This window comes from Euleptes europaea, chromosome 7, assembly GCF_029931775.1.
Source record: "Euleptes europaea isolate rEulEur1 chromosome 7, rEulEur1.hap1, whole genome shotgun sequence".
NCBI classification, from domain to species: domain Eukaryota; kingdom Metazoa; phylum Chordata; class Lepidosauria; order Squamata; family Sphaerodactylidae; genus Euleptes; species Euleptes europaea.
In genome coordinates this window covers 55,810,566-55,833,959 of record NC_079318.1, presented here as the reverse complement: position 1 = coordinate 55,833,959, position 23,394 = coordinate 55,810,566, and the positions used below count along the sequence as shown (strand labels likewise).

General features: G+C 42.1%; 1 protein-coding gene across 4 annotated transcripts in view; it reads right to left on the bottom strand.

Annotated features, from left to right (window-relative positions):
- MTA3 (metastasis associated 1 family member 3) overlaps nt 1-23,394 on the bottom strand; it is a 162,099-nt gene that overhangs the window by 39,610 nt on the left and 99,095 nt on the right. For all 4 annotated transcript variants that reach the window (XM_056853108.1, XM_056853109.1, XM_056853111.1 and 1 more), the window contains exons 15-16: nt 11,221-11,307; nt 7,895-8,044 (exon numbers count right to left, since the gene is read on the bottom strand). In XM_056853108.1, coding sequence (XP_056709086.1) covers nt 7,895-8,044; nt 11,221-11,307 — 237 coding nt within the window. The remainder of the gene's footprint in view (nt 1-7,894; nt 8,045-11,220; nt 11,308-23,394) is intronic.

Genomic DNA, 23,394 nt, shown 5'->3' with positions numbered 1-23,394 from the left:
TGGCCACTGTGTGAACAGACTGCTGGACTTGATGGGCCTTGGTCTGATCCAGCATGGCCTTTCTTATGTTCTTAAGGAGGATCCCTCAAGATCTGCAGCAGGAGGATTCCATTTCTCCTCACTTTGCTAGCTGAGGCTCAGCTCCCTCAGAACCAACAATCATCTTAAGCTTGGCCTCCCACACAAGTCTCACAGGCACATTCACCAGGAAGGGGATTCTTACTCGCTCGCCTCCCACTCCTCATTCTGCTGGTCTACTGCCATACCTGCCTGCTCACCATTTTCCCCATCCATCCTATTTCCTGCTGCTATGTCCCCCCCCCCTTCCCCCAACACCGCTAGGTCTCATCTTTCCTCTCCTACACATCCACTTTGCCAGTTCTTTGTCACGATATCATAAGCTCAGCTAAGTGACTAATAAATCTCTCAAAAAGCAAACTGATCACTAGTGGAAATAAGGCACTCAGTTCAGCTAAGGACAAAGTTCCCAAAATGATAAACATAATCCTGGCCTTTTATGCAAGGACGTTTCCCCACGGTCACCTCTGCTGACCGCTTCAGGGCTTCCTTTTGATTATGCATGCTTTTTCCACTTGTCAGAGGTCACCCAGCTCTCCCCCGCATTTTGCCCATGTTTTCCAGATGCAAATAGATAGAATTGATAGAAGAAAGAGAGAAAGAAAAAGAGAAAGAGAGAGAGAGAGAGAGAGAGAGAGAGAGAGAATGAGAGATGACAGAATTGTCATCGCTAAACTTGAGCACTTTTACCATTTGCTAAGAGTGACAGGCAAAACTATCTGTACATCGTGACTCCGTTTTCCTGTGTGCAAACAGTCTGACGCTTTCAGATCAAGCTTTCATAGTTACATTTTATCTTATTTTTTATCTTTGTTTACTCCTAGGTTATTCTATGTAGGTTTCTTTTTTTAGGTTTTATTTTGCTATTTTGTCATTTTAAGTTGGTTATTATCCTCTGTAATTGGCTGTTATTTTTACCTAGCCGACAACTTGTTTTTTCTCTCCCCCTCTCTATAGGGGAGTGGCAGCCTGTTTAATGAGCTCTGCTGCTCATTTTGTTAGGTTTTTGCTAGAATTGTTAGCATTGATCTCATTCATATTGGAGATTGGAGGGGGGTTATTTAGTATGTGTTTAGATGGTATTTTATATTTTGTGTTTCATCAACTATTTATTTAATTAAAGCTAGGAATATCGCCAGGTTCCAGCTGTGTTCTGCAAGCAGTGTCTTGAGGCATTTTAATTTAATTTATCTTATATTTTTCCTGTTCCATTAATTTCTTATTTCTGCTTTATTTTTCAAAATTTTAAACCTTTTTGATCTTTTGAAGTTTCTCTTTCACTTCATCCTGCCTATGTTGGGGGGGGGGTAGTCAGTCTGTAGCTAGTAGTTAATAGTTAATAGTAGTGTAGAACATAGTAAAAGTCAAGTTAAGACATATATATATTATATATAAAATACTGCCAGATGGGGGAGGGGTGTCTTCTATTAAGTTATTGTAAAGAATTAATGGTAAAGAATTGTAAAGAATGAATTGTTTTAAATAGCCACTGTCAGCTATCGTTAGCCATTTTTAATTATTTTATACATATATACATAGTTTTAATACTATATTTTATTATTATATATTATATATATGTATATCTACCTATTGTTATAATATTATGATAATATGATACTGGACCACTATTTGCCATCTGGTAGGGGTAGGAAAAGAGATTTTCCTTTTGAATCAGACCTTGATAACTTCCCGTCTACCAAACAAAGTAAGTTGGAAGATTTCTTTACTTTTGGAGTTAACACCAGTAATAGGTTTCAGGTGCTTCAAGATGTGTCTGTTGATTATATCGCCACAGAAGGGAAAAAAGGTTCAGAAAAATACATTACTTGGCCCTAGCCCTAGGCCTGTCGATTCGTTTCGTGCTGAACTGGAAATCCCCCGAAGCAAGCTTGAATCGGGGCTTCCCAGTTCGTCATGAACCGAAAGCAAAAACTGCAGAGATTCTCGAATCCAGACTTGCCAGCTTCGGGGAGTCTCTGCTTTGAATTCGTCAAGTTCGGCTTCGGGGAATGCAGCCGTGGAGGCGTCTGCTTTCTTTGTTTCAATTAGAAACAATTTGAAACAAAGAAAGCACTTCCTCCTCAAGGCAGTCTGCCTTCAAGGAGACAAACTAACAAACAGCCCCCCCAGGAGCCATGGGAAAATTTCCCCCATTCATCTGAACAGTGAGAACTTTCTTGTTAACATTTCCTCTTTTGTGGTTTACACTGTGGGCTCTCCCTATTGAGGTTTAAAGCTACCCCACAAGAGTAACCAGCAAATACACATAATAGACATCAGTGATGACACAGGATTAAATGACCTATGTGTGGGAGGGGCCGTGCCTCAGTGGTAGAGCATCTGCTTGGCATGGAGAAGTTCTCAGGTTCAATCCCTGGCATCTCCAGTTAAAGGGACTAGGCAAGTAGGTGATATGAAAAACCTCTGCCTGAGACCCTGGAGAGCTGCTGCCGGTCTGAGTAGACAATACTGACTTTGATGGACCAAGGGTCTGATTCAGAATCAGGCAGCTTCATGTGTTCAATACCACGAATTCAAGACCTGAAATCTCAAGATGCCTTTTTTGTACTTAAGGACCACTCTTCTCGTGATTTAAAAGTTGAAGTGTGTTCAAACTTCAGGGAGATCTGTTTGCCTCGCCTTTCTTGAGCTATTTGGAAGGCAGTTTCTCAAGAGCTAGTTGCAGAGGGTAATCTGGAGACATATACAAATGCAAAATAGGCAATCTCCTTGCGATTCATATGCAGATTGAGCCATCATCAAGCACACAGGAAAGTGTCCTTTTAAATTCCAAGCCTCTTGCAATGGATGAAACTGTCAATGGCCAAAGCAAAACTTAGGGTTGCCAGGTCCCTCTTCACCACCAGTAGGAGATTTTGGGGGGTGGAGCCTGAGGAGGGCATGGTTTGGTGAGGGGAGGGAGTCCAATTTCCAAAGTGGCCATTTTCTTCAGGTAAACTAATCTCTATTGGCTGGAGATCAGTTGTAATAGCAAGAGATCTCCAGCTGGTATCTGGAGGTTGGCAACCCTATGTAGCCTCATTGACCTCTTCACAAATCATTTTGCTCTGGGGTGGCTCTTCTGAAATCCAAGGAATTTTATCCAGCCAAGTTTCTCTCCCCACCCCCACCCCCCCGCCCCAGTAACAACAGAAGATACTCAAGCAAACAATTTCTGAGCTGAGCAAAACTGAAGAGCACGTTTGCTGGATGATGAAACTCTACCACAGATGTGAACTCCCTCTACAAAACCGCAGCAGACATTATGGGAAAGAAGCAAAATGATGAGCTGATGAACCAGTATGTAGTATGATGAACCAGCTCAGTGATTGCTTCTGTCAGTGGTTGCTAGGTTCCCTTTCCCTAGATGATGCTACACAGATCTCAGTCAAAACATTCCTTGCAGATCACACAGAAGCTGTTGCAATAGAATTAAAATTGAGCAGCTCCTTTATGCCTCACAGACCTGGTAGCTCCATGTGACCCATACTAGGTCAGGAGTCTACCAGTATGGTGATATGAGGGCCAAAAGAGATGTGACTAGGGTTGCCTGGTCCATCTTTGCCACCGGTGGGAGGTTTTTTGCAGTGGAGCTTGAGGAGGGCAGGGTTTGGGGAGGGGAGGGACTTCAATGCCATAGAGTGCAATTACCAAAGTGGCCATTTTCTCCAGGTGAACTGATCTCTATCAGCTGGAGATCAGTTGTAATAGAAGGAGATCTCCAGTTAGTACCTGGAGGTTGGTAACCAGTGCTAATCAGTATATAGTTATTGCTGTGTTCCGTATGGAAAAATACCGAAATAATGAACAAAATTTACAACTAAACCTTGTTTGCTTTTACTGGATATTGTATATACTTCATACAAACTTACAGTCATATAGGTCATTATTTCGGTATTTTTCCATACGGAACACAACAGTACCTGGAGGTTGGCAACCCTAGATGTGACCAAGATCACAAATCTCTGTCAGTCTGTAAAAGGTGCATTGTAAATGTGTGAAGCCCCAATTTGGATGGAAATTTTTAACACCCACTTGGTTTCACTAACTGAACCTCCCCATAATGTTAACATTTTAAAGGAGAAAAAATGTGTTTTTTAACTATACATTTTTTAAAAGATACATTTTTTAAAAGATACATAGAAATGATAATAACCAATTAGTGAAACTGAGCAACATTTGGAGGGTTCAGTCCCCCTCCCCAAATCAGGACTGTGTGCACACAGAGAGATCTATGATCTTTATCAGGTCTGTTTTGATCACTGGTCTGTGGTAATAATCTAAAACGCACTGAGCAAAGCTGTTATCTCCATGGATGGTCACTTATAGCAGTTCCTGAAAATCATTTTGGCTTTTTGAACAGTAGGAAGGGACCTTCAGTTTGCTAGGGCTTTGGGAGCTTATCTTGCCAATCCTATACTAGAAATCAGCATCGTTAGAATTTATAAAATACTTCAGGTGTTCAAAGCCCTTTACCATCAGTACCAGTAACCTGTTCAGAAACCCTGTAAGGCAGGCCAGTTTTAGATTTATACTGCAAGGAGGAGAGGTGGAGATATGAAATGATACCAAGGGAGCCTGTGCTTGAGCAAATTTGAGCTGGGGACCTTATACACCAATATGAAAAATTCTGTTCTCTGTTCTTTTTTATGTAATCATTCTTACAAGAGAAGGGATTAGTGGGAAGCAGAGGAAGTATTGGCTCAAGGGCCGCAAAGCCTGAATAATCTCTAGAGATGATATTTCGAAATGTAGCCAATCCTGTGTATTACATCTCAGAAGAAATGACATTTAAAAATGACAAAACAAATATATCTTGCATATCTTCCAAAACAAACTAATCACAGGCATCTCTGGTCATAACAAAGTTATGAATGGAAACATTCCAATCTTTCCAGTGGAGTTTTAATCGATTTCTGGGGAACAATGTATTTACTGTGCAAGGATCGATATTTATATATAATGTTTAATAACTATTTCTTTAACTGTGTTCCAAGTCTGCTGCATTATTTGAAAAGTGGTAAGCCATTGTTTTGTTCAGTTCTTCACAACTTGATTTATGACATGGTTCTCAATCTCAAAGTGAGGCCTGGAGGTTTCCTGGAATTAAAGCTGATTTCCAGACTACAGAGATGGTTTCCAAGGAGGAAATGCCGTTTCAGAGGGCCAACTCTATGGCATTCCCATCTCACTGAGCACCTTCTCCTCCCCAGACTTCAGCCTCCACAGGCACTGGTCAGAAGGCATGGTTTCTGTTAGAAAAATGCAAGCGGAGGGGGCAGGGCCCTTTCCAGTTTTGCAAGGGTTGCCAACCTCCAGGTACTAGCTGGAGATCTTCTGCTATTACAACTCCAGCCAATAGAGATTAGTTCACCTGGAGAAAATGGCTGCTTTGGCAATTGGACTCCCTCCCCTCACCAAACCATGCCCTCCTCAGGCTCCACCCCCCAAAATCTCCTGCTGGTGGTGAAGAGGGACCTGGCAACCATAAGTTTTGCTTTGGCCATTGACAATGGACTCATGGGAGCCAGGCCCCGCAGTGATCACCTGGCAACTTGCTTCCACCTGACTGCATGACTCACCCAGGCTCACCTGCTTGCCACTGTACAACAGCAGCCACCTCATAAAAGCCACTGTTGTGCAGAGTTTCAAAATAGGATCTGAGAGACCCAGGTTCAAATTCCTTCTCTGCAGTGGTAGATCACTAGGTGACTTTGAACCAGTCACACAAACTCAGCCTATCCAACTTCATAGGGTTGTAGTGAGAAAAAAAATGGAAGAGAGAAAAATAATACAAGCTTCCTTTGGGCTCCCATTGTGGTGAATAGTAGGGGGAAATGAAATAATTAAATAATAAATGTAAATGAAGATGGGTAGGCTTACCAGGTCCTGTTGGTCCATGGTCAGGAGGTTTCTTGGAACATGCGGTGCACGCGCACCTGGTACGATGCGCCCGAGCATCTACATCACTTCCGGTTTACTCAGAAGTGATGCAGACGCTCTATCAATCTCGGCCGAAACTCTATGGAAACCATAGAGTTTTGGCTGAAGTTGCTAGAGCATCCACGTCATTTCCGGGTAAACCCTGAAGCAACATAGGCTCGTTGTGCGTGTGCGCGTGCACGCCAGCCCTCAGCTGGTTGGCAGGAAGCCCGGTGGATTGGCGGGATTTTACCCTAAAGATGGCAACTCTAAAGATGGGGGATATATAAAAGGTAGTTAGGTGGGTGGGAAGGAGAGAAGGAAGCAGGGAAAGATGGAGATATGGGATTTGCCAGGAGAAGGGAAAGAGGAAATAGTGTGGGGAGGGAATACAGGGGGAAATGAGGTGCCTCCACAAGTCCTTGCTGGTTCCCAACTGCACAACTGGGCTAGGCTCAGCTGGCAGTGCTCGACTTGGCCAGTTTTCCTGGAGATAGCCTACTAGGGAGACTGAAGAGGGGAGCTGAAGATGGGGGTGGGGGGTAAGGAAGGTTGGAAAGTGTGGGAAAAAGAGAAGCTAGGAGGGAAAGGGGAGAAGCTATAGGGCTTTCAGGAAAGTAGGGTTGCCAACCTCCAGATATTAGCTGGTGATCTCCTGCTATTACAACTAATCTCTAGCCGATTCAGTTCACCTGGAGAAAATGGCTGCTTTGGCAATTAGACTCCATGGCATTGAAGCCTCTCCCCTCCCCAAACCCTGCCCTCCTCAGGCTCCGTCCCAAAAACTCCCTGCCCGTGGCGAAGAGGGACCTGGCAACCCTACAGGAGAGGGAAAGAAGAAATAGTGGGAGAGGGGGAAATGGGATGTCTCCCTCAAGGCTTACAGTTAGCTTCTGGGTACAGTTCAAAGTGTTGCAAATGGTCTACACCCATGGTACATTCTGCTCCCATATAAATTGGCTTGTTGATTGAAATCTGTCTCAAAGGCTTTCATTGGGTTCCCAATGCATGTAAAGTGAGGAGGTCTCATTAACTGTGGTGCCGTGTCTGTAGAATAATATTATTTCCTGGCACCTTTATGACTGGTATTTTAGTGCCAGGCTATAAGTCCTTTTCTTCTATAAAGTGTTTGGTTGAATTGCTTGGCTTTTAGGGTTTTTTATTTTGCTTTGCTTTGGTTCTTGGTTGTTTATTTGATTCTGGTTGTTTTTGGTGAATTTTATTGTCCCTTTCAGCTTGAACAACTGTTCTTATTGACATTTGAATTAATGCTAGCCCTTTTGACAGTTAGACAAGTAGGATAAAAATGGTGTTAACAGAGTGCTTTCATTCCAAAAAGAAAGCTGTTTACCATAGTTGCCAACCTCCAGGAGGTGGCTAGAGAGCTCCTGGAATTGATTTCAATTGAACCGATGACAGAGATCGGTTCACCAGGAGAAAATGGCAGCTTTGGAAGGTGGAATCTATAGCATTATACCCCTCTGAGGTCCCTCCCCTCCCCAAACCCCACTGTTCCCAAACGTCACCCACAAAATTTTCCAGGAATTTCCCAACCCAGAATTGACAACCCTACATTAACACTGTCATAATTACGTATGAGATAGCAGCACTAAATTAATAGGATCATACATTCGAGGTATTTCCTTAAATTATGCATACATGCAATTGGATCCACCCAGGCTTTTCCCTGGTGAGGAAGGGAGGAATGGGTCCCCTGTGACTACCGGGAAAACTGTGTTTGGGATCATAGGACCTAAATGGACAAAAAAACATGTGTGACAGGGCCTGTGATACAGAGGAGAATGGGCCAAGATTGTGTGAAAATACTGGCTGGATCCAACCCATTGCAAAAACCAACTAATCATAACATTTCACCTCTCAGGTTTACACATACCATCCAGGCCATTATGATGGTGGCTGTAGTTTCTTTTCCCCAAAATACTTAACGCCGAATGGCTTGGGGCCGCAAGCATTCGCTTTGACATTGAACTCTGAAGGCTTGGCGTTGACTTGATTATATTAGGCTTCATGGCAGGATGAATCTCTATAATTTCAAAGAGATTGTTCTGATTATTGCACTTTTTAAAAAGAAAGTACTTTCCAGCATCAATTCAATTTACATGTACTTTGCTAATAATGAGGACTGTCATTTGGGGAAGAATGTCAATCATATGTATATGTTTAAATTCATTGATTCTGCAGAGGCATAAAATATTAGTTCTGAAGAAAATTGCAGTCTTTATTTCTTTTTTACAATGCATGTACGCCTGGTCACAGGCAGTATCCCAGAAGAGGCATTCCCTCCTGAGCATGTCAGAAGAGCTATGCCTCATCTTAGATTTTATGTCCTTACAGTTAAAATAATTAAAACATTCTACCATAAATTTTAATAGATTAACAGTGCAATCCTAAACAGAGCTACATCCTTCTATGCCTACTGATGTCTATGGACATAGACTAACAGCTCATTTCTGAGCCCTGCAGCGGCTGGGGACGGCGTGGCTGAGGCACTGCTGTGGTGCCTTCAAAGAGGTGTCCTAGCTGCTGGGAGGCAAAAAAACAACCCTTTTTAAAAAATTAAAAAAGCTAAAATGAGGAAAATAGCCCCACTGAAAACAGTGGTGCTGTGCCAACAAAAAGGTGGTGCTGCACTGCTGTTGCGGAGGGGGAGTTTCCAGCCTGGAAGGCCTACTGGCAGCTCCGCCCCCAAGACTCCCCGGAAATTCCTCCCTGGGCGCTGGCACGAGGACTTGCGCTGGCAAGATGCTGGCAGGAGGCCGAGCCGGCATCCTAGAGCCGTGCTGCCACAGCAGTCCTGGGGTGGGGGGGCAGGAGCATGCAAGTTGCCGGTGTCCATGCTAGTTTCCACAGTGCAAGGGGTTTGGGTACCCCTCCTAAGCCCATTCGGCCCCAAGGCTCAGGAATGAGCTGTAAATCTGCTTAGGATTGTACTATTACTTTGTGGCTCTTTCTCCAAAGGAAGAGCCATTGAAGTCAGAGGAAATTTTCTTAGATAGGACGAAGGCTTCAAACTTTGCTCAGTATGACAGAGATAAGATCCACCCCCCTGACTAAACACTGCTGAAGTAGTGGTGATAATGATGATGATGGTTATGATGGTGGTATTTTGAAGAACTGCATACTTCTGACACCTTATAAAGGAAATGTTTTTGCATCTTTGGGTTGTCAATGTGGTAGATGAAATTCAAAAATCCTGGGCAGTTTGCCTGAAAAAAATGGGGCCATGAGCACTGAAAACAGCCACCTAAACCAATTCCTGGGTAAAGGCACAATATAATTAAAATGGCACTTCACTGACATGCAGAAGTTGCTGTAGGCTTCCCACATTGGCTCATTTAAAACCCTTGTTAAACATATTGCTTTCAAGAATGCAAATACTTTAAAATGGAGAAGAAAAACAATGTAAGCTGCTTTGGGTCCTCATTGGGGAGAAAGGCAGGATATAAACAAAGTAAGTAAATAAATAATACTTTGGGAAATAATGCAACTTTAAATTAATGTTTATAGTCCTCAGGCAACCACATTACTGATGTAATTATCTCTGTGTTAATCATCTCTCTGAACATAATGACCGTGGAGAGAGATGTACAGCCATAGCTCAGTTGCATATGGAGTCCAGGTTCAGTCACCAGCATCTCCCTTTTAAGGATCTTGGGTAGCAGGCTTTAAAAAGGCCCTTGCTGGAAATCTAGTAGACTGTACTAGGCTAGATAGCCCTTTGGCCTGATGCAATGGAGGACAGTTTCTTATGTCCACAGATAGAATTCTCCTCCTTCCTAGGTTGCTGGACCTTTGAGATGGCAGGCAGCTCCCCATATCTGGGCTGCCTTCAGAATACAGATGCATTCATTTCTCCGTTTAGTTTTATTTAGAACCAACGTATCAACTGAGTGCCACTCAAAATACAGAGTGGACTCTTGTCTAGATCATCAGGTTAGCCTTGTTATGTTTTCCTCCAGCTGGATATGATATTAGAATTGAAATTATATGTGGGGAGGGGGTTCCTTAAAATAACCACACTTGCTGCAAAAAGCTATATGGATTTCCTTTTCTGACCTAATATTTTAAAAAATTCTCCTGTTGGATAAATTGATCAACAAACTTCCCTGAATTTCCTGTTTGAACAGATTTCCTTTGGAGTCCATTTCAATTATATCTTTTATCAAGTATATCTTCATAGGTACATAAAAAATGCCCCAGCTGTGTGCATCACATACAGAATTGCTCCTCACTGCTGACAGCTTGGTTGAAAACTGTAGAATGTCAATTGAAATGTAGAAGGCTGAAATGTATACTCAGAAAATAAGGATGGTGGCACCTGACAGCATTGGAGATGAAATTTGTTGCCTTTGTGTAGAACTGGAAAAACATTTACATTATTATGAACATATGGCGCTACCATATACTGAGTGAGACCACTGACCCATTTAACTTAGTGTTGAGAAATCAGGCAATGGCTTGCTAAGATTTCAGGCAAAGTATTTGGGCCAGTCACAGTTCTCTCAGAACTCTTTCAGCCCACACAGGGGCAGGCAATGGCAAACCACCTCCAAACGTCTCCTGTCTTGAAAACCCTACAGGATCGCCATAAGTCAGCTGTGACTTGATGGCACACACACACATTTTTTGCAACGCCTGCCACACAAGATCACTTAACTGATGATGCCAGGGACTGAACCTGGAATCTTCCACATGCAAAGGAGGCATTCTGCCACTGAATTACAACTCTGCCTTCTAAGTGGCTAGTCCTTCTGAAGGCTGCTATATTTTTCTTATAACAACTGAAGCATTCATCATTTACCTAAAAGAAGCTCAAGTCTAGATTTTTATAACCTTAGTTTACCACATCATTACGCAGAATGTGTAGAATTATTTGGTATGTTTCCAAGTAGGGTAAGCTTTACATATATATAATACACACACACACACACACGCTATAGACCCACTTCAGACTGCAGGTCAGGAACTCAGTGTTTAACTGCTCCCCTGTATGAAACACCCTGCTTACAGAAAACATACACATTGGGGTTTATGGTTCTCCCATAGCTCTCTTCTTGATGACTTAAGATTTCTACAAGCCACTGCTATTTGATGAATCTTCACAGCACCCCAAAAACGAAACATTTCATGTTCATTGTATTTGAAGGTCTTTTGTTTATCATGATCTTATATAACTCATTTTGCTCCAAGAGGACTCACCTAAGTACCCAATTATACATGATAATGATTTCCTAGTACTTTTAATCTTCAAAGGATTTCCAACAAATTCACAGTGTCTGTCAGCATCTGAGGAATGAAGATAGAATATTATTTTGGGAGGTGGGTAGAAACAGAATCAAGTTGAGCAGTGGTTTTCAAATTCCAGTTCCATAGAAGATCAAGAATTCCCCAATGACAAGATTGGTAATAGCATACAAAATTCGTTGAAAGAGTACAGTTCCCTTGTAATGTGTAACTTCAGTATGATTGCCAGCCTCCAAGTGGGACTTGGGAGATCTGGAGTCACAATGGACCTCCAGACGACAGAGATCTGTTCTCCTGGAGAAAACGGCTGCTTTGGAAGGCAGCCTTTATGGCATGATATTCTGCTGAGGTTTCTCACCAAACCCCCACCCTCCCCAGGCTCTACCCCAAATATCCAGCAATTTCCCCACCCAGAGTTGGCAACCCTAGATTTTAGGGAAACAATTGGTGTGTTATAGGACACATGTTCAGGTACCTGGGAAGATCCCCAAAGCCTGCATGAACTGAGTATGTGTTATAGAACTCATCCCAGAATCCTCAGCAATACATATAGGCTATGTGGCAGAGGTTCATGGGTGACTCAGAAATAAATGGATTTGGAGGAGGTTCTCTGGGGTAGAAAACTTGAAAACCACTGAAGCAGAGTACATGTCTGTCATGCACACCCAAAGAAGCGCACTACATATTCTCCAGGAATAACACACATGTCATTATGATTAAGCATGGCTTCATGTACAGCATGCTGTATTCAAAAGCTGAGAAGTCAAAGATAAGCCATGAACACATGGATGGGGAAATGTAGGTTATATTTTTCATTTCATCAACACTTTGCATTTTTTTTAAATGAAACTTGTGGCACCACATCATTTTGAAACAAAAACAAATTTTGCGGAAAAAACAACCTATTTGTGCAAGTGAAAGCATTGTGGAGACAATTAAGGATCTTTTTGTAAAAAAAAATAGCAAGTTGATACACAACTAGTATACCAGTAAGTATAATTTCTATTGGCTGCTACACTGAGGCAGCAGGACCACCAGATATAATCACTTTCAGTGTGAATGTAAAGGGCTGACTCACCAGCACTAGAAACAAATGGTCTCCTTTAACTATGTAGAATAGAAGTGCCATTAAAGAGATTTCATAGAGTGGGACACTGTTGCTCACAGCCCTTTGCTGAGAATCCTGTAGGCCACGGGCCTCCAATGTGGCACCTGTGGGCACTATGGCACCCACCAAGTGTTTTTAGAAAGTGGGTAGGGCTAGGTGGGTCTTTTGCCCAGCAGGGCTTCTGATTGGCCTTTGGAGATCTGACTAGCGGTAGATTAAAAAACAGTTTTGCTTCAGTAGTTGCCACCATAGCACAAGGGTCTTCACTGTGTGACTGAAGGTAAGTTGTGTGTATGCAAGAAAATATTTTTAAACAATATGTTCATTTTAAAAGGCATCTTGTAAAGCAGAGCTTCTGCCTGCAAGGATCAGAGTTGTGTATAACCTCACTCCAATGCCGGATTTACGTATAAGCTAAACAAGCTATAGCTTAGGGCCCCACTCTCTTGCCCCCCCCCCAAAATTTAAAGGAAATAATAATTATTTCACTATTAATATACTTCTTCTTAATTGTATTTCAGTTCAACAATTACTTTGATAAAATAAATATTTTGTTATGTGCAAATGGATTTAGATACCTATTAGGTCCATAAATTACCATATAGCATATATTCAACACAAAAAACAGCAACAATTTGTTGTTGACACGCTGGACATACAAAGGGCCCCATTACCTTCAACAGCTTAGGGCCTCATCAAACCTAAATCTGGCCCTGCCTCACTCCCTGACATTTTGTGGTTGCCATCATCTCCCATGGCAGCCATTTTGTCATTGGCACTGCACCTGCAGCAGCCATTTTGTGTTTGCTACTGCCTCCTAGGCAGTGATGGCCAATGCCTCCTCAACAGCCATTTTGTAGTTGGTGTCACATCCTGCAGCAGCCATTTTGTGATTGCACCCACCACCCACCCTGTGCCCAAATAGGTTGGGAACCCCTGCTATAGTCTGTTATCAGCCTGCATGCTCAGACAAGACACAAATGTGCCTTACTATCCTTTGGTAATAAGGGAATTATTTACATTTCTCTAGAAGAGCTGCCTGAGGAAACCCAGGTTCAAATGTCTGCTCAACCATGACATCTAAGCACAAACTAGATATTAGTTCAGCTGCTGACCCTCATCTCCCTGGTAGTTTCTCATGAACGAACATTTGTGAAATGATGCCACCCTGCTAGCAGCAGTCATTGAAGTGGAGTTGTGATAGAGATGCTAAGCACAATTATCTCATGTGTCTTCTCTCACTAGGTGTTGCCAGAGAAATGTGAGGACTGGCTGCAGGTTGGCAGCAGCAGCCTTACATCTCCTGTTAACATCTTGTTTGGGTCTTAGCAGGCAGCCTTGAGCATGATGCTTTTTTTCAGCCTACCCTCCCAGTGGTTGTGATGATAAAACTACAGAATGTCACTACACTGAGTTCCTTGAAGAAGGTAATAATACAGAGATGATAAATAAAGTGTGTGTCATGTGGAATATTACACAGTCTAGCTCCCTTGCCAAGTTAATGGATGGCGCTGTAATTGCCATACCAGACATTGCCATTTTATGTTATGGTGGCGTTCATTCTCTATAAACATAAATTTCAAGACTGAGAAACAAAACTCTTTCCCCACATTTCAAGTTATTAACACATGTTAACTTTTACAAAAAGGAAAAAAAAAAGAATTGTTAATAACCACAGTCCTGAACATGTTATACCATTTCAATTACTGCACACGATCTGGTCAAATTTAAGCACTTTTATGTGCCATTGATTTCAATGAAAGTAAATTTTTGTCCATTTAAATCAATGGCATTTAAAAATACATTGCTTTGGCTGGAATGGGCTTCTCTCTTTTTTTGCAGATACTTTTGAATATAAAGACTCCTCAAACCCTTAGCTTTTAATAAGGTTTACAGATTTTATTAAATACGTAATTTTTAGTTCAGCAGATTTTGGTTGTCACCCTTTATGAAAGCTGGCATGTAGGGAATATTTGAATAGTTACCTGGTTACAGACAGAAGACTTGATGCATCAGTCAGATCACATACAGCAAGAACATTACCTCATAAAAGTACTCAGATGGCTTATAGCCCACTGAGAAAAGTTTCAGTTAGGGGAAAAAAATTGAGTAAGGGCAATTATCTCAAGTGTTCCATAATTAGCTGTCACCAGGGTTGGAAAAAAGTGGCATTCAAATCTCATCAAACTGTCATGAATAAGAATCATCCATGGGACAAAAACAGGAATAGAAATTCATAACGATGTTATAAGTCTATGCATGTTTACTTAGGCAAAGTCCTACTGAGTACAGGGGAACTTACTTCAAGCAAGAGTGTATATGACTGCTGCGTTCCTTTACCAAATTATTTTGCCATTCATGTTGAAGTGGGGCCCTACACTCTGCTTCCCTAAACATTTACTTATTTTTATATTTTTACTTATATCCCTCCCAACAATATGTGATAAACGTTTACACCAAGGTTGAAGAGCTGAGGTAAAAGTTTCATTTGTTTGAACAGCATCTGGTTCTTCTATACATTGATTGTTCAGCAAGGCATGTTCAAGTGTATGCCCTTAATAAATCCTTTATATGATTCTCCGCTGTTAGAGCATAAATAGTATTTCACTCAATTGTGAAGACAGGCACTCTAGTAAGGGAAAGAATGGGCCCATTTGATAGCATTCACTCAACAAACACTTCGGGTGAAGAAGCATGTTCTTCTCTTGAAGGCCCTATTTTTGCTCCACCTTCAATGTAAATTATCTCTATTAATTTGATACTGCTGCATTATTGCTGCTGGACAGTTACCATGGATAGGGGGGAGTTAGGTTTGTAGCAACAGATGTACTGCAACTGAACCAAAAACCGAAAAGTGTTGTGACAGCTCAGCTTCAGCACATGGCCAAAGATACTATCCAACTTTATAGCTTCCATTTGGTTTTGGAAATGGGCAGGCCATCTGGATAAATAGCTGTCTGGATAAGGAGGAGTACATTTTACAGCCAGTTATGATGGCTCCTCTGTAAGAAAGCCAATTTGAAGAACATGATGAAGCACATACTGGAATTCCTATGGCATCACATCCTTATTCTGCTTGTGTTCACATGGGAGACATACATGTTTGGCATTGCTCAAATCTTCACCAAACTGCTAGTTTGGTGAACTGGTTGGATGCAACCAGTTTTTTTTTCCATTGATGAAAAAGGAAGGAGAGGTCCCTGGGATCATGTGACCTGCAAAGACAAAAGCCACATGGAATAGCCACAGTGATAAGAAAGAGAATTGGCCATGATTGAGAGAAAAAGATGGCTGGAACCAACTCAGTGAGTCAGCTCTGGCCAGGCAGCCAATATTTTAGATTTCTCCTAATTTTCCTATATAGATACTGCTTCTTAGAGATGTGGCAAGGAAAAAGTCTCCATGTTTGGAATTTTGAAATTTTTAAAGAAGCATAATATAAAGTAAAGGTGAGAGAAATTCTGAGAATGACTTCTGACATTGCAAGAAAAGTCACAATTGTCTGCATAAACCTGTGAACCCCTTCCTAGTTATTACAAAGGAAATACAAATAGAAAGTATGAATCAACTATGACTGCAAGTCATGTGCTAGCTATACCATATAACACTCAACACTGCCCCAATTGCATGACAGCAGTGAAGTTTGTATTGGTGAGTGTAGCCCTAGTCTACAAAAGAAACAAAGGAAATCCAAACAGGATTTCCAATGTTACCAGGTTAAATTTTCAGGATGAAACATGCGGTTCTGCCATTTCTCTTCTAAATATTTCACCCTGTCTTCTAAAGCTTCAGCAGCTGTAGTATTTTTTTTTCTTTTTAAAAATCATACATCACCAAAGGAACAACAACAAACCACTCTCCTAAAGTTCAGGTACATGTGCTGTGAAACAGTGAGGGGACTTCTTGTATCCAGAATATGTATATTGCAGGATTAATTGGTTTAATTTTCTAGAATGCTGAAAACCTTTATGATGCTTTACAAGCACCTAGAACATGGGGATTCAGACATTTTTTATCTTCACCTACATATTTTATGTATTACAGTCTTCACACATTTCCCACATAAATCTAACTCATTTGAAATTTAAGCCTTGCATCACAAAGACAAAAATTCAGCCTGCCTTGCCTCAGCAGAAATTCAAAAGCAGAGGGCCAAAATGTATATTTCCTATTTCATGTATCTAGTATGGATAGCAATTGTACTCCATATGCAGTACAAGTTCAAAAATAAACTAGAGGGGGAAATTATCTGAATGTGTAATTTCACAAATGTGCAATTTCATACGATGTGGACTAAATAAATATGGAAATTTGAAGAAGTAGGATACATACTCTGAACACGATAACATACTATTTTGTCTGATGGGCAGAGCAATCCTAAGGGGGGGTACTTCTGGGGCGGCTGGGGATGGCACAACTGCTCCGCCTCCCAAGTGGTTTACTGCGCCAACCGCAGCAAGCCGAAAATGAAAATCCCCCCACACCGCCAGTTCTGCAGGCGCAAGTTCGCACTGGCAAAAGTGGGAGTTCCCAGGGCAAAGGGACATAGGGAGCTGACCGAAATCTCTGGGAACATCCCCTTTGGCGTGAGCCCTTGTGCTGGAGAAATGCTGCTGCCGAGGTTGCACCAGCGCCCAAGCCTCGCACTGCTGTGCTGCTCCCTGGCTCCGGCGTAAGTGGCTCTGTGGTGGCGTAAGTGCCTATTTGGACAGTGCAAATAGCACTTGCGCCGCCACAGGGGTCACGCCACCTCCCAACCACTTTCAGCCCCCCTTCAGGATTGCTGTTAGTATGGATGTTACTTATGTGTCACACTGTATCTACAAACACACTGTGGGACAGTCCTACAAAGCTCATTTCAAAGGCCTTTAGTGAGCATCTGATCTACACATATTACATTTTATTAGGGGGAGGGACTGGTCCACTCAGAGGTCCAGAGAGGCCCACCTCTCTTCCACCTTTTGAGGCCCTGAGCCATAATTTTAAAACACAATGGTACGTGATGCATATAAAAGCAAGTTGTAAAACTGATCAAAGTTCCCCCCCCCAAAATTAACAAGTGTCTAAATCTGAATCCCCCTTTGATCTTGAAGCCCAGGCCAAATGCCTCTTTGCCCCTTCCTTTGATTGGTTCTAGGGAGGGAAAGAAGAGAAGTTAATGGCTTTATTATTGGGTATATAGTTGTATTATTATTTTTTACTATTATTAAGATTTTTACCTTGCCTTTCTGCCCCCATAAGGCTACCCCATAGGTGGCTAACAAAGTAAAACATACAAATTAAAATATCATCTTAAAGGCCATTAAAACCAACACAAAAATACATAATTAAAACAAGTTAAAAACCAGAGTTTAAAATCAGTTCAAAAGATAAAAACAAAAATCAGTTCAAACATTGGGGAGGAAGGAGGGATCATTGAGGGAATACCAAGCAAAACAAAAGTCTTCACCTGCTGGTGGAAGGTGGCAACAGAAGAGGACAGGCAAATCTCCCTGGGGAGAGAGTTCCAGCATTTTGGTGCCCCCACTGAAGGTCCTCTCCTGGGTTGCCATCTGCCTAATCTCAGAAGGTGGGGTTGCCCACAGGAAGCCCCCCCAAAGATAACTGTAGTGGTGGGGTAGGTTCATCAGGGATTATGTGGCCCTTCAGGTATGTTGGTGCCAAACAATATAGGGCTTTAAATGTCAGCACCAGTGTAGATAGAATAAAACTGGAGCCAGTGTAGATGGAATAAAACTGGGTGATATGGTCCCTACCACCCACTCCAGTCAACATCCTGGCTGCAGAACTCTGTACCAACTGAAGTTTCTGAACACTTTTCAAGGACAGCACCAAGTAGAGTGCATTGCAGTAATCTAATCTAGATGTAACCTGGGCATCTATCAGTAGCCAGATCTTTCCTGCCCAGGAGAGGTTGCAGCAGTCTAAACTGGTAAGAGGCACTCCTGGCCACAGCTGCCCCCTGCTTATCCAGCAATAGGCCTGGGTCCAAGAGCACCCCCAGACTATGGACCTGTTCTGTCCATAACAAATCATCTACTTATTATAGTCGGGGTTCCTGAAATATGATAAATCCATCAAAATTACAAACTGGTGATGATCTCTACTTTATATAATAGCTGACTCCGTAGCGTATCTTAGGCCATTCAGAGGTTCATTCTCTTACCTCATGACAGTGCATTTCCATTCTGATTGCAATTTCCCACTAAGTAAGGTTAAGTTCCGTTAGGGGTGTTTTGCGGAGAGGAAACTTATCCATTAGGCACTCTGAACGTGCAGATGGAGGTGTGGCAAATCATCGGAGTTATTGTTGAGCCAGAAATGAAACGGCCCAGCATGAATATTGTGTTCCAGGAAACATATAACTAATTCAAAAAGTTCTAACCTCTAATCACTGAATACCAAATGAACTTTCTCCAGCAGAACAATGGCTAACCTGAGTTGGGCACATTTTAATAGACCTGAAAGCCATTTTTCGTTTGAAGTTACATTGTTCATTTCTGCATAAAGAATTCATAACATGGACACCAGTGATTACATTTTAGACAGCTGCAATGGAAAACAAAAGTGGCGGTTAGAAACCCCCCAAAGCATGTTCAATATAAATTATAAAACTTCTGGTCCTAGACGTGATTTTTTTTTTTTTTTTTTTAGCAGAATGAAGCCTATCTGGAAGCTTTTTTCACTGCATTCAGAATAAATATAACTTTCCTCTCCGAAACTGAGATCCAGTTGGGAAAAATGATCTGCAGTTCTGAAATAAAATCTGGCTGTGCAGAGCCGACTGGCTAGCCTGTTGTGTTACCCAAACCCCACCCCACTATCCCCAAAGCAGTTTTGCACTTTTTTTTAATGCAACCAGGTAGAATATTTGTGAAAAACTCTTAACAATAAAAAGTGGACAACATAGAAATGTTTAGGTGGGGGGATGAGTCTGACTGTTGAGCCAGCATTCACTTTACTGTCCTTTCAGCTGACAAGTGGCAAAATATCGGGCCCTTAATACAAACTGGCAATTTGCTGTGAATTTATATTAATTTTTTCACCCTGTATTCATTATTTCTACCTGTCATCACCACAAGGGTGCACACAAACATTATTTATAGTATATATCATCTTGCTTCCATCATAAAACACCAGGTAACTAAAGCAAGGGTTCCCAGGTTGTCTCCCATACAGGCACAGACCAGATACTGATCTGCTTAGCTTCAGCACAGTTCTTGGCTTTTGCTGGCCCTCCAGGGCAACTGGTTGACCATTGTGTAAAACAGAATGCTGATTTAGGTGGACCTGTGGTCTGATCAAGCAGGACTTTTTTATGTTATGTTCTAAGAAGATCATAAGAAGAGCCCTTCTGGATCAGACCAGTGGTCCCTGGAAAACCAACAAACATGGCATAGAGGCCAAGGCCTACTAGCATTGGTATTCAGAGGTTTACTGCCTATGGATGCGGAGGTTCCCTTTAGTCACCAAGGCTCATAGCCAATGATGGATCTCTCTTTCAGGAATCTGTCTCTAAGCACTTGAGAAGAGAGATGTATCATGTGCCTTTAGACGAAATCCTGGGGGGAGGGAGATTCCCTCCACTCTTTTAACATTGTGTTGTACCACTCACAGTAAGCATAACTGTAGCCTACAAGCCATTTCTATGCTCAAAATTTCTTGGCACAATTACATTCTTTGGATGTCACATTCTTTCCATGGGGAGCTTTTCAACCCTTGTTCCTGCTCTTTAACTGGCCCTCACATTCCTTTTTAAAATCTCCCTGTGCTCTCCCTATTATTCTCCAAAGAAGATCACTCATAACTTCATTTCTAAATGTGGCATATCTTTTTACTGACTTGATGAACCTCCAGCAGCATCTGTAGAGTGAATTAAAAGAACAATGATGCAACTGGCAGGAAGGAACGGCTGCCTCCAACAGCTGCAACAGTATCTGTTGGCTTGAAAAATATATTGTTGTCTTCAGTTCTGCAAGATCATGCTCATCCTCTATCACTTAGGGAGCTTTTTTGTACCATGTTAGACCCATAATCTGTGGATGTTTCTTTCACAAGCCACACTCCAAGGGATGATTACTTGAGGTTGCTTTCAAATCAGCTACAACAGCAACTGAAAGAATCCAGCGAAAGGATTCCAACGCAATGCTGGGGAGCCAGCTTGGTGTAGTGGTTAAGAGTGGTGGTTTGGAGCGGTGGACTCTGATCTGGAGAACCAGGTTTGATTCCCCACTGCTCCACATGAGCGGCGGAGGCTAATCTGGTGAGCCAGGTTGGTTTCCCGACTCCTACGCATGAATCCAGCTGGGTGATCTTGGGCTAGTCACAGCTCTCTCAGCCTCACCTACCTCACAGGGTGTGGGGAAAGGAAGGGAAGGTGATTGTGAGCCAGTTTGATGCTTCCTTAAGTGGTAGAGAAAGTCAGCATATAAAAACCAACTCTTCTTCTCCCATTGGGCTCTGCAACCCCTCCCCCCCAACAAAAACTCATAAGGGCCATAAAGGCTGTCATCAGCATGGTTCTGCACCTGTAGCAGTACAGAGCAGTATCAGCCTCTAGTTTGGTACTTATTTGGCCAGAAGAACAGAACACTCTTGCAACACTGATCAGGCTCAAACTATGGCTACTCTTAGATAAAGTAGCAGCCCTTTTAAAGATAGGCCGGTCAACAGAAAAAAATAGAAGGCGTGAATAGGATCTGTGGTTTAGGACTTCAAAATCTGTACTACTTTTGTATCACCAAGTATATCTCATGCAAACTGGCGTTTTATAAAGAGTTTGGATCAATTATATTTTGAGCTTGGTGCATAAATCTGGTTTTCTTGTTGTTTTTTAAAGTCTGAATATGTATGAATTGCTCAGCAACTATACATTCTGTAGGATTGTATCCACCTAATGTAGTCATAAGGAATATAAAATGAGAGTGGGGAATAAGCAAGGATACGTATAAAAATGTCTTGTTTCTGGCGTATCACAGGGCAAACAAATTAAAACATTAAAGGAACATCTTCATAAAGGGATTTTTGTCTAAAATCAGACTGTAAAATAATATTTAATTATAAAACACAACCAAATGGCATAGGTTACACAGTCTTTCAGTGTATGACTGTGACTTCAAGATGCTATCTGGATGAACATTCATTTGTGTATCTGGTAGATAAAAAGACATGTCCTGTACATATTAAAATAACATAATCCAAGTGGATGCTGCTCCCACTTTCAAGTCTATAAAGGTGGGTAGAAATACAATTCTACTAATATGCACCTTTCTCAATTGTGAGGGTGTTAACGGGAATAAGCCAGCAAAATTGATTATACAATGTGAGTCACTAAAAATCTGTTATATAAACGTTACTTTTTAAAGATATCAACCCCTTTTTGGTTAAGCAAGTTGTATGAGAACATTCATTAGGTGGCATAGCATAAAAGAATATTCCCCAAAACCAATTGAAACTTTTAAGTAAGATAACAGGATCACACATTAAAGAGACAGGAACACATCAAAACCACTAACGTATTTATGTCCGTCAAGTCATGCCACTGAATTTTCATCTCTGTCTCTTTCAATGTAGCTTATGCAGGGTGCATATGCTAGCATTTCTGAAATGGAGGATGCATATCAACAGTACTTGGTGGACTAACAAGCGCAATCCTGAGTGGGGGGGGGGGTTATGGCGGGCTTGGTGATCGCGCAGCCATGCCTACTCCTGAGAAATTACTATTTTCCAAAAAAACCTGTGAAACTGCTCCATAGGGTTTCACCGGGCTGTGCCAGCAATTTTGCAGGCACAAGTTGGCGCCTTCAATAGGGTGCATTCCCAGGGGGAAAGGGGTTAGGAAGCTCTGCCCCGGAAACACCCCTTTTGGTGCCGGCGCAAGCCCCAGTGCTGGAGCTATCCTCCCGCAGCAGCTGTGGCAGTGCCCAGGTGAGGCGCTGCCATGCTGCTCCCTGCCACCATCGCAAGGGGCCCTGTGCCGGTGTAGGTGCCACTTTAGACGGCACAAGTGGCATCTATGCTGATGCAGGGGTCACGCTGCCTCCAGAGGCATTTTCACCCCCCCCTTTGGATTGCTCTATGAATCCCTTGCCTGCAATCCTTTGTCACCTTACAGATAACTGAATGGAATTAGACTACGCACAGAACTCCCACCACTCTTGCTATGAATGGGAACCATCTGCTGCTGATGGGAACTCTGTGTTTCTTTCTGAATCAGCCAGAGCCAATGGCCTATTGATTGGAAATGCAGAGCTCCTATGGGCATAAGTTCTTTCCCTTCAGATCAAGGGAGGGAGACCATGCACAGCATTCATGAACACATGTGCTTTTCCCACTAACATCAGTGGAGAACAAGAGCTCTGCCTAGGTGCTGCAATGCTTACATACAATGTGGGCAAAGGAGTTTTGCTTCTAATACCCATCTTGTTCATTTCTGAGCACTAGCAAAATCCAGCCTGGGCGAAATATTTCATTCGATAAAAAGTGCTACTTGCTTTCACATACAAAGAAAGAAGCTAAGTCCACATGAATGCAATGCAAATTGTAAAAAATATGCATTGTGAAAACAAGAGTTCAGCAACATGAAAATAAGGGGAGAATAAGGGTGAAATAAGTCAGAAATGGCATATCAACTTCTAGGTTTTCCTTTGAAAGGGAATGCTGAATAAGAAAAAACAACAACAATGAAAGTTAATTTACCTTCCCTGAATAAACCTTCATTACATTAAATTTAATCATCCACCGGGCAAAAGTAGCAAAACTCTTCTGTTATAAAAAATATAAAACTAGTGATTGGTGCACAGAGTGGATTGTGGCTGGTCAGACAAAGGAATCTTAGCTAAACCACTCAGGTCTGCAACCCTGCAGACTAGAAATTAAACTCGACACTGGCCTGCTGCAGAAGACGGCATCCCCACAGTGAATTCCTCCTCTCTATCTAGCCTTCCTTACCCATGTCCTGACTAGGGCTGTTGAAAAAAAAATCGGTATAGTTCGGCTTTGGCACAATTCGGCCCGTTTTT